At 46.1% G+C, this 11,594-nt stretch overlaps 1 protein-coding gene across 1 annotated transcript in view; it reads right to left on the bottom strand.

Moving 5' to 3' along the window:
- Positions 1-1,859: 1,859 nt before the first annotated feature.
- The window catches only part of LOC139413068 (signal transducer and activator of transcription 1-alpha/beta-like), a 36,041-nt gene continuing 26,306 nt past the window's right edge, over positions 1,860-11,594 (bottom strand). The window contains exons 38-41 of the mRNA XM_071160098.1: positions 9,089-9,169; positions 6,962-7,037; positions 5,138-5,246; positions 1,860-2,536 (exon numbers count right to left, since the gene is read on the bottom strand). Coding sequence (XP_071016199.1) covers positions 2,522-2,536; positions 5,138-5,246; positions 6,962-7,037; positions 9,089-9,169 — 281 coding nt within the window. The 3' untranslated portion in view covers positions 1,860-2,521. The remainder of the gene's footprint in view (positions 2,537-5,137; positions 5,247-6,961; positions 7,038-9,088; positions 9,170-11,594) is intronic.

Genomic DNA, 11,594 nt, shown 5'->3' with positions numbered 1-11,594 from the left:
ACCGGAAGGTTGCAAGTTCAAATCCCCGAGCTGACAAGGTACAAATCTGTCGTTCTGCCCCTGAACAGGCACACTGTTCCCAGGCCGTCATTGAAAATAAGAATTTGTTCTTAACTGACTTGCCTGGTTAAATAAAGGTAAAAAAAAAAGGGAACACCCTTTTCAGAGTTTTCATCAAGCTTGGATTGAGTTTGTGAACCTCTCCAGTTAACCGATAAAGATTTATTTACATTGAGTTTGAGGCCTTAGTGGTGAATTTCCACAACACTTGCTCTGTACAATAAAATAAACATCTGAAATGTGACAAAACTGAAACTGAAATTGGAAATGGAAGGAGAGTAAAGGGGAAATATAGTAAGTGTACAGTATGCAATTTTGCTTCAGTATAAAACATATCTTCTGGTGTAAAAGAGCAGGTCCTGTGTCAGGGATTTCCTCCTCTTCTTCCGAAGAGGAGAGGCGAAAAGGATCAGAGGACCAATATGCGGCGTGGTAAGTGTCCATGGTTCTTTTAATACGTAAATGTACACATGAACAACTGACTACAAAAACAAGAAACCCCAAAACAGCCCTATCTGGTGCAAAACACAGAGACGGGAACAATCACCCACAAACACACAGTGAAACCCAGGCTACCTAAGTATGATTCTCAATCAGAGACAACTAATGACACCTGCCTCTGATTGAGAACCATACTAGGCCGAAACATAGAAATACCCAAATCATAGAAAAACAAACAGACTGCCCACCCCAACTCACGCCCTGACCATACTAAATAATGACAAAACAAAAGGAAATAAAGGTCAGAACGTGACAGTACCCCAGCACAGGCGGCCCCTGGCAGACGGGCGGCACCGGGCAGACGGGCGGCACCGGGCAGACAGGCAGACGGGCGGCTCAGGCGGCGCCGGGCAGACGGGCGGCTCAGGCGGCGCCGGGCAGACGGGCGGCTCAGGCGGCGCCGGGCAGACGGGCGGCGCCGGGCAGACGGGCGGCGCCGGGCGGCTCAGGCGGCGCCGGGCAGACGGGCGGCGCCGGGCAGACGGGCGGCTCAGGCCGCCGGGCGGCGCCGGGCAGACGGGCGGCGCCGGGCAGACGGGCGGCTCAGGCGGCGCCGGGCAGACGGGCGGCGCCGGGCAGACGGAAGGCTCAGGCGGCGCCGGGCAGACGGGAAGCTCCGGCAACGCTGGAGAGGAAGGCTCTGGCAGCGCTGGACAGAGTAGCTCTCGTAGCGCCGAACAGGCGGGAGACTCCGGTTGCGCTGGAGAAGCGGGAGACTCCGGCAGCGCTGGAGAGGCGAGGCGCACTATAGGCCTGATGCGTGGTGCTGGCACTGGTGGTACTGGGCCGAGGACACGCACAGGAAGCCTGGTGCGGGGAGCTGCTACCGGAGGGCTGGGGTGTGGAGGTGGTACTGGATAGACCGGACCGTGCAGGCGCACTGGAGCTCTTGAGCACCGAGCCTGCCCAACCTTACCCGGTTGAATGGTCCCGGTCGCCCTGCCAGTGCGGCGAGGTGGAATAGCTCGCACTGGGCTATGCAGGTGAACCGAGGACACCGTGCGCAAGGCTGGTGCCATGTAAGCCGGCCCAAGGAGACGCACTGGAGACCAGCTGCGTAGAACCGGCTTCATGGCACTTGGCTCAATGTTCACTCTAGCCCGGCCGATACGCGGAGCTGGAATGTACCGCACCGGGCTATGCACCCGCACTGGGGACACCGTGCGCTTCACCGCATAACACGGGGCCTGTCCGGTCTCTCTAGCCCCCCGGTAAGCACAGGAAGTTTGCGCAGGTCTCCTACCTGGCATAGCCATACTCCCTGTGAGCCCCCCCCCCCCAAGAAATTTTTGGGGCTGACTCTCAGGCTTCCATCCGCGTCGCCGTGCTGCCTCCTCATACCAGCGCCTCTCCGCTTTCGCCGCCTCCAGTTCTTTGGGGCGGCGATATTCTCCTGGCTGAGCCCAGGGTCCTCTTCCGTCTAATTCGTCCTAATTCGTCCCATGTCCAGTACTCCTCGCGCTGCTCCTGCTGCCTTTCACCACGCCGCTTGGTCCTGTTGTGGTGGGTGATTCTGTCAGGGATTTCCTCCTCTTCTTCCGAAGAGGAGAGGCGAAAAGGATCAGAGGACCAATATGCGGCGTGGTAAGTGTCCATGGTTCTTTTAATAAGTAAATGTACACATGAACAACTGACTACAAAAACAAGAACCGTGAAAACCCCAAAACAGTCCTATCTGGTGCAAACACAGAGACAGGAACAATCACCCACAAACACACAGTGAAACCCAGGCTACCTAAGTATGGTTCTCAATCAGAGACAACTAATGACACCTGCCTCTGATTGAGAACCATACTAGGCCGAAACATAGAAATATCCAAATCATAGAAAAACAAACAGACTGCCCACCCCAACTCACACCCTGACCATACTAAATAATGACAAAACAAAGGAAATAAAGGTCAGAACGTGACATCCTGCCTGTCCATCGGCTCAGTTGCGGTCCAAGTCCAGTGTGTTCTCAAACTGCAGTCATCTACAGAGGATGATTAAAAAAAGTCCATGTAAATAAAAATGTATTTTTCATTAAGGAACCAGAAAATCAATGCCACGATGATAATGACATGCTGTACAACAATATTTTCACAAAGTCAAATTAATTTGTGTTATAGGCTTCCTGCTGCTTGTATCTAAACCAAAGTAGATGCTTATAAGATTGTTTTGTACATCAGTTGGGGTCTCTATAATCTACAATATGAGGTCCTAAACCTACATCACCAAAAGTATGTGGACACCTTCAAATTTGTGGATTCGGCTATTTCAGTCACACCCATTGCTGACGTAAATAAAAATCGAGCACACAGCCATGCAATCTCCATAGACAAACATTGGCAGCAGAATGGCCTTACTGAAGAGCTCAGTGACTTCAACGTGGCACCGTTCATCAAATGTCTGACCTGCTAGAGCTGCCCTTGTCAACTGTAAGTGCTGTTATTGTGAAGTGAAAACGTCTAGGAGCAACAACGGCTCAGCCGCGAAGTGGTAGGTCACAAACTCACAGAACGGGATCGCCGAGTGATGAAGCGCATAAAAATAGTCTGTCCTCGGTTGCAACACTCACTACCGAGTTCCAAACTTCCTCGAAGCAACATCAGCACAAAAACTGTTCGTTGGGAGCTTCATGAAATGGGTTTCCATGGCCGAGCAGCCGCACACATAAGCCTTAGATCACCATGCACAATGCCAAGCGTCGGCTGGAGTGGTGTAAAGCTCGCCGCCTTTGGACTCAGGAGCAGTGGAAACGCATTCTTTGGAGTGATGAATCACTTTCCACCATCTGGCAGTCTGACGGACAAATCTGGATTTGGAGAATGCTACCTGCCCGAATGCATAGTGCCAACTGTAAAGTCTGGTGGAGGAGGCGTAATGGTCTGGGGGCTGTTTACTGGTTTGGGCGAGGTCCCTTAGTTCCAGTGAAGGGAAATCTTAATGCTACAGCATACAATGACATTCTAGAAAATCCTATGCTTCCAACTTTGTGGCAACAGATTGGGGAAGGCCCTCTCCTGTTCCAGCATGACAATACCTTTGTGCATAAAGTGAGGTCCATAGAGAAATTGCTGAAGCTTGCTGAACATATCAAGAATCTTGCAGATCTGTTTCATGGGCTTAGTAACCTCAAAATGTAGAGTACGAATTGGCACATTGAATCAACATCCCTGTCCCAGACAACTGGTCAAGAAATGGAAGGCTAAGTGATACTGAACAGAGAGATCTACAGTATATCGGAATGCAGGCATTCATTTAAGATATACAATATACCACAACCTCATTCAATTAATTAAGCTTTGACCTACGAGCACCATCACCCACTGTCACAACAATGTCAGGGGACGCCATCACCCACTTACGCCAAGGTGGCTCAATTTACCCTGTCCCTTTGCTCAATTTACCCCACACCGGGGGAAGGTTGTGTCAAGAAACCACTTTTTTGGGACAAGCTATGTTTTCAGACCTGTTATGTTTACATGAATTCAGATTACTTCCATGGATGCACAACATCCTGAAATATACCGTATGTATACTGAACCTAAATATAAACACAACATGCAACAGTTTCAAAGATTTTACTGAGTTACAGCTCATATATGTAAATCAGTCAATTGAAATAAATTCATTCGGATTTCACATGACCGGGCAGGGGTGTCCACCCACTGGGCAGCCAATCAGAATTAGTTTTCTGGCACAAAATGTCTTTATTATAGACAGCAATACTCCTCAGACAATCCCACAGGTGAATAAGCCGGATGTGGAGGTCCTGGGCTGGCGTGGTTACAATTGTCTGCGGTTCTGAGGCTGGTTTGACATACTACCAAATTCTCTATAATGTCGTTGGAGGCAGCTTATGATAGAGAACTTAACATTAAATTCTCTGTCAACAGCTCTGGTGGACATTCCTGTAGTCAGCATGCCAATTGCACACTCAATCAGAACTTGAGACATCTGTGGCATTGTGTTGTGTGACAAAACTGCACATTTTAAAGTGGCCTTTTATTGTCCACAGCACCTGTGCACCTGTGTAATGATCATGCTGTTTAATCAGCTTTTTGATATGCCACACCTGTCAGGTGGATGGATTCTCTTGGCAAAGGAGAAATGCTTAATAACAGGGATGTAACCAAATATGTGCTCATAATTTTAGAGAAATAAGCTCCTTGTGAATCTGAACCATGGGACCCATGAACCATGGGACCCACTTTACATGTTGCGTATATATTTTTTGTTTTGCGTAGATAGCTTTGTTAGAAATAATTCTACACTCTTAGAAAAAAAGGTGCCATCTAAAACCAAATAGGGTTCTTTGCTGTCCCCATTGGAGAACCCATAAAAGAACCCATTTTGGTTCCAAATAAAAACCCTTTTGGATCCAGGTAGAACCCTTTTGGGTTGCATGTAGAACCCTTTCCACAAAGGGTTCTACATGGAACCTTACATGGCTCTACCTGGAACCAAAAAGGGTTCTCCTATGGGGACAGCCACAGAACCCATTTGGAACCCTTTTCTAAGAGTGTATATTTCCCTTGACATAGTAATGCTGAATATCACAGTAAAGAGCCAGAGAGGAAATTGCACTTACCACAGCAGTATGAATATTCTTAGGACTTCCATTCCAACAATGGAGCACCAGCACTTCAAACACTTCTGGCGGCATGAGCATCATCTTGTCTTGCAGTCTAGATGGGTGACTAAAACACATTGCAAAATAAGGGTTAATTAAATCAGATTATGGATTATACCCAAACCAGAACATTGCAAATAAAATGTCTTCCTGTTATAGATTAAGAAATATGTACAGTGAGGAGAACAATTATTTGATACACTGCCGATTTTGCAGGTTTTCCTATTACAAAGCATGTAGAGGTCTGTAATTTTTATCATAGGTACACTTCAACTGTGAGAGACAGAAAAATCCAGAAAATCACATTATATGATTTTAAAGTAATATATTTGCATTTTATTGCATGACATAAGTATTTGATCACGTACCAACCAGTAAGAATTCCGGCTCTCACAGACCTGTTCGTTTTTCTTTAAGAAGCCCTCCTGTTCTCCACTCATTACTTGTATTAACTACACCTGTTTGAACTCGTTACCTGTATAAAAAGACACCTGTCCACACACTCAATCAAACAGACTCCAACCTCTCCACGATGGCCAAGACCAGAGAGCTGTGTAAGGACATCAGGGGTAAAATTGTAGACCTGCACAAGGCTGGGATGGGCTACAGGACAATAGGCAAGCAGCTTGGTGAGAAGGCAACAACTGTTGGCGCAATTATTAGAAAATGGAAGAAGATCAAGATGATGGTCAATCACCCTCGGTCTGGGGCTCCATGCAAGATCTCACCTCGTGGGGCATCAATGATCATGAGGAAGGTGAGAGATCAGCCCAGAACTACACGGCAGGACCTGGTCAATAACCTGAAGAGAGCTGGGACCACAGTCTCAAAGAAACCCATTAGTAACACACTACGCCGTCATGGATGAAAATCCTGCAGCGCACGCAACGTCCCCCTGCTCAAGACAGCACATGTCCAGGCCCGTCTGAAGTTTGCCAATGACCATCTGGATGATCCAGAGGAGGAATGGGAGAAGGTCATGTGGTCTGATGAGACAGAAATAGAGCTTTTTGGTCTAAACTCCACTCGCCGTATTTGGAGGAAGAAGGATGAGTACAACCCCAAGAACACCATCCCAACAGTGGAGCATGGAAACATCATTCTTTGGGGATGCTTTTCTGCAAAGAGGACAGGATGACTGCACTGTATTGAGGGGAGGATGGATGGGGCCACGTATCGCGAGATCTTGGCCAACAACCTCCTTCCCTCAATAAGAGCTTTGAAGATGGGTCATGGCTGGGTCTTCCAGCATGACAACGACCCGAAGCACACAGCCAGGGCAACTAAGGAGTGGCTCTGTAAGAAGCATCTCAAGGTCCTGGAGTGGCCTAGCCAGTCTCCAGACCTGAACCCAATAGAAAATCTTTGGAGGGAGCTGAAAGTCCATATTGCCCAGTGACAGCCCCGAAACCTGAAGGATCTGGAGAAGGTCTGTAAGGAGGAGTGGGACAAAATCCCTGCTGCAGTGTGTGCAAACCTGGTCAAGAACTACAGGAAATGGTATGATCTCTGTAATTGCAAACAAAGGTTTCTATACCAAATCTTTTCTGATGTATCAAATACTTATGTCATGCAATAAAATGCAAATTAATTACTTAAAAATCATACAAATATGATTTTCTGGATTTTTGTTTTAGATTCCGTCTCACAGTTGAAGTGTACTTGTGATAAATTACAGACCTCTACATGCTTTGTAAGTAGGAAAACCTGCAAAATTGGCAGTGTATCAAATACTTGTTCTCCCCACTGTAACGTTTGAAGGGTAGCCTACTCCAAACTTACACTTCCGACACTGATATGAAATATTTCTGTATGTATCCTGTGTCAGTGGGACTCTCCACATCCATGGGCTCTGATGCTGAAAAACAAAATGGTGGACAAGATGGACGATTAAGAGGTGTTGTTTAGGGATGCACCGATAGTACATTTTTGTCCGATACCGATATCTTCCTTGCCCCCCAAAAAACGATACCGATAACCAATATTAACCATTTTTAGCAGCCTTTTAAGCGTTCTAGTACAGTTAAATAGTTAACACATACACACACGGACGCAGCGGCCTAAGGCACTGCATCTCAGTGCAAGAGGTGTCACTACAGTCCCTGTCTGGAATCCAGGCTGTATCACATCCGGCTGTTATTGGGAGTCCCATAGGGCGGCGCACAATTAGCCCAGCGTAGTCCGGGTTAGGCCGTCACTGTAGATAAGAATTTGTTCTGAACTGACTTGTCTAGTTAAATAGAAAGGACACACACACACACACACACACACACACACACACACACACACACACACACACACCAAAAAGTAATTTTGTTAGCATTTACGTACAGTGGCTTGTGAAAGTATTCACCCCCTTGGCATTTTGCCTATTATGTTGCCTTGCACCCTGGAATTGTTGTATCATTTGATTTACATAACATGCCTACCACTTTGAAGATGCAAAATATTTTTTTTATTGTGAAACAAACAAGAAATAAGACAAAAAACTGAACTTGAGCGTGCATAGCTATTCACCCCCCCAAAGTCAATACTTTGTTGAGCCACTTTTTGTTGTTGTTGAATTTGACCCCTTTTTCTCCCCAATTTCGTGGTATCCAATTGTTTTTAGTAGCTATTAGTCTCATCGCAACTACTCCCGTACGGGCTTGGGAGAGACGAAGGTTGAAAGTCATGAGTCCTCCGATACACAAGCCGCAATGCTTCTTAACACAGCGCGCATCCAACCCGGAAGCCAGCCGCACCAATGTGTCGGAGGAAACACCGTGCACCTGGCAATCTTGGTTAGCGCGCACTGCGCCCGGCCCACCACAGGAGTCGCTGATGCGCGATGAGAAATGGACATCCCTAACGGCCAAGCCCTCCCTAACCCGGACGACGCTAGGCCAATTGTGCGTCGCCCCACGGAGTCTCTGATGGCACAGCTGGCGCTGCAGTACAGCGCCCTTAACCACTGCGCCACCCGGGAGGCGTAGAGCCACCTTTTGCAGCAATTACAGCTGCAAGTCTCTTGGGGTATGTCTCTATAAGCTTGGCACATCTAGCCACTGGGATTTTTGCCCATTCTTCAAGGCAAAACTGCTCCAGCTCCTTCAAGTTGGATGGGTTCCGCTGGTGTACAGCAATCTTTTAAGTCATAACACAGATTCTCAATTGGATTGAGGTCTGGACATTGACTAGGTCATTCCAAGACATTAAATGTTTCCCCTTAAACCACTTGAGTGTTGCTTTAGCAGTATGCTTAGGGTCATTGTCCTGCTGGAAAGTGAATCTCCGTCCCAGTCTCAAATCTCTGGAATACTGAAAACAGGTTTCCCTCAAGATTTTCCCTGCATTTTTTAGCACCATCCATCATTCCTTCAATTCTGACCAGTTTCCCAGTCCCTGCCGATGATAAACATTCCCACAGCATGATGTTGCCACCACCATGCTTCACTGTGGGGATGGAGTTCTCAGGGTGATGAAAGGTGTTGGGTTTGCACCAAACATAGCGTTTTCATTGATGGCCAAAAAGATACATTTTAGTCTCATCTGACCATATGTTTGGGGAGTCTCCCACATGCCTTTTGCCAAACATGTTTACTTATTTTTTTCTGGCCAAGTTTTTTCCGTAAAGCCCAGCTCTGTGGAATATACGGCTTAAAGTGGTCCTATGGACAGATACTCCAATCTCAGCTGTGGAACTTTGCAGCTCCTTCAGGGTAACCTTGTCTCTTTGTTGCCTCTCTGATTCAATGCCTCCTTGCCTGGTCCGTGAGTTTTGGTGGGCAGCCCTCTCTTGGCAGGTTTGTTGTGGTGCCATATTCTTTCCATTTTTTAATAATGGATTTAATGGTGCTCCGTGGGATGTTCAAAGTTTTAGATATTTTTTTATAACCCAACCCTGATCTCCCCAACTTTGTCCCTGACCTGTTTGGAGAGCTCCTTGGTCTTCATAGTGTCGCTTGCTTGGTGGTGTCCCTTGCTTCGTGGTGTTGCAGACTCTGGGGCCTTTCAGAACAGGTGTATATACACACACACACACACACACACACACACACACACACACACACACACACACACACACACACACACACACACACACACACACACACCATGTGACAGATCAAGTGACACTTGCACACAGGTGGACTTTATTTAACTAATTATGTGACTTCTGAATGTAATTGGTTGCACCAGATCTTATTTAAGGGCTTCATAGCAAAGGGGGTGAATACATACGCACCACTTTTCCGTTTGGTATTTTTTTGAAACAAGTAATTTTTTTCACCACATTTGGACTATTACATGAAATCCAAATAAAAATCAATTTAAATTACAGGTTGTAATGCAACAAAATAGGAAAAATGCCACGGGGGTGAATACTTTTGCAAGGCAATGTATGTCCCCATTACCAGGAAAACATAATCAAAACCTATTTTTAACTTACTTGCAGTGCTGTTTCATTGTTCATTTGTTCAGTTGTTTCATTCTCAACCAGGATTTCATCATGCATGTCAAGCAGTGAAGTTTCAGCTCTGTCTGCCCGTGGCCTCTCTTCCTCGGTGCGCACTATCATTGTGTCTTTTTCCATCTTGTCCAGCTGTGTATGTAACATTTCACATTAACCCTGTTTCTTGTCTGCATCGAAGTAGCGGTCCTTGTACCTAGCATCGAGCATGGTGGTGACACAGTAAAGTGGCTCAGAGAGAATACCACCAAATTGCTTGTTCACAGCCTCGAGGACTTTTGTAAGTTAACCCAGCGGTCTGTGTCGGCAATTTTGTTGAGCAGGCGTTTCAATACCATGACAGAGGGTATCACGTCTGCTGCAGATGCAGTTGAGCTCATTTCTCGAGTCAGTTGTTCGAATGGAGCTAGGACTGTTCATGTTTCCAAGTTTCAAACATGTTCTTAAAATGCCATTGAAATGGCAGCAGCGGTATGAAAACCAGCACATTCTTGAGCATGCAAAACAGCTTTCCTCAGTTCAAAATCCTTGTCGACACACTGTGCTGTCAGACTCATAATGCTCATGGGGCAGACGTCGCTGGTCCAAATGTCAGTCGTGAAGCTAATAGCAGTGACTCTCACGGATGTGAGTTTCAACAAGAATGTTTAACTCCGGTAGGGCAACATCTGAAAAATAGTGTCTACCGGGGCTCGACCAATCGGCGAAAGCCAACATCATCCACGACAACGCACGGTTGATTGTCAAGGGCAATGGATTCCACTATCTTGGCATTAATGGATTTCGCCTTCTAGTTGTCTCGCTTAAATTTTCTTATCCTTTAAAACGACTGCTGGACTTGAACTTGTTTAGTTGTTGGAAGTGTACGCTTAGTATTTTCTGCTTTTGTTCTGTGTAGCACTGTATTTCTCGTGGCGTCATTACGTCATCGACCTATGTTATATAGGTATGCACATCAGCTTTGACATCGGTTTTGCACATCGGCGTTAAACTAGACATGCCGATGTTGGCCTTTTCAGCTAATATCGTCCGATTCCGAAATGCTCACCAATATATCGTGCATCCCTAGTGTTGTTCATAATAAACATCCCCAAAGGTTTACCAGACATCATGGTCATTGAGGGGATTTTAAACAGAAAGCCTAATCTTTTCACTTCCATTTTCTGACCAACATTAGATTTTTAATTCCTATAATTCTATAATGTGAAATGTCTTATTATTTTGTAAACACTTATATTTGATATGTGCCTATAGTCGATGTAGGTGCCTGCGTGGAAAACTAATCTGTCTGTTCAACCTAGAGACTTTTGTATGAACTGCGTCTCAATACACAACATCCGCCGATGTCGGTTTACCCCATCTGCGGTGGAATCAGGCAGCTCTACAGCGGAGTGATCCCATTATGGAAAGCTGAGACTCATGGCCGTTTTAGTCTACGACAAGCTTCACGGGACTCGTTTGAAGTCCGTCCCGTCGGCATGCCGACTTTGTTTTTCTTCCCATGAAAACGTCAGTCAACTCCGAACGGTTTAAGCCAGAAACAAAATCACCCCACTATGGAAAGCTGAGACTCACACGAACGGGTCAGCTGTTTTGCTCTACGACACCCACAAGCTTAACCCCTAGGAGTCTGAGACGATATCTATAAAGCGAACATATAGAATTGTTTTATTTTGATCATAAGATTGACCAGCTATTTTTAGGACCTCTGTAGGTATACCCCCCAAAAAACTTTAGAACTACCTCGTAAAATTTGATCTGATCTTCTAAGTCACAGCAATAGACAAACAGCGTGCTTAAACTAATAACACACAAATGATGTGTGAACCACAAGTGAACCATGCCTCGAACAAAAGTGATCTCAGAAGACCTAAGATTAAGAATTGTTGACTTGCATAAAGCTGGAAAGGGTTACAAAAGTACCTCTAAAAGCCTTGATGTTCATCAGTCCACAGTAAGACGAAT

The sequence above is a fragment of the Oncorhynchus clarkii genome, chromosome 7 (assembly GCF_045791955.1).
Source record: "Oncorhynchus clarkii lewisi isolate Uvic-CL-2024 chromosome 7, UVic_Ocla_1.0, whole genome shotgun sequence".
Lineage (NCBI taxonomy): Eukaryota > Metazoa > Chordata > Actinopteri > Salmoniformes > Salmonidae > Oncorhynchus > Oncorhynchus clarkii.
Note: the sequence above shows the minus strand (reverse complement) of the source record. Positions and strands in the feature narration are given on the sequence as shown.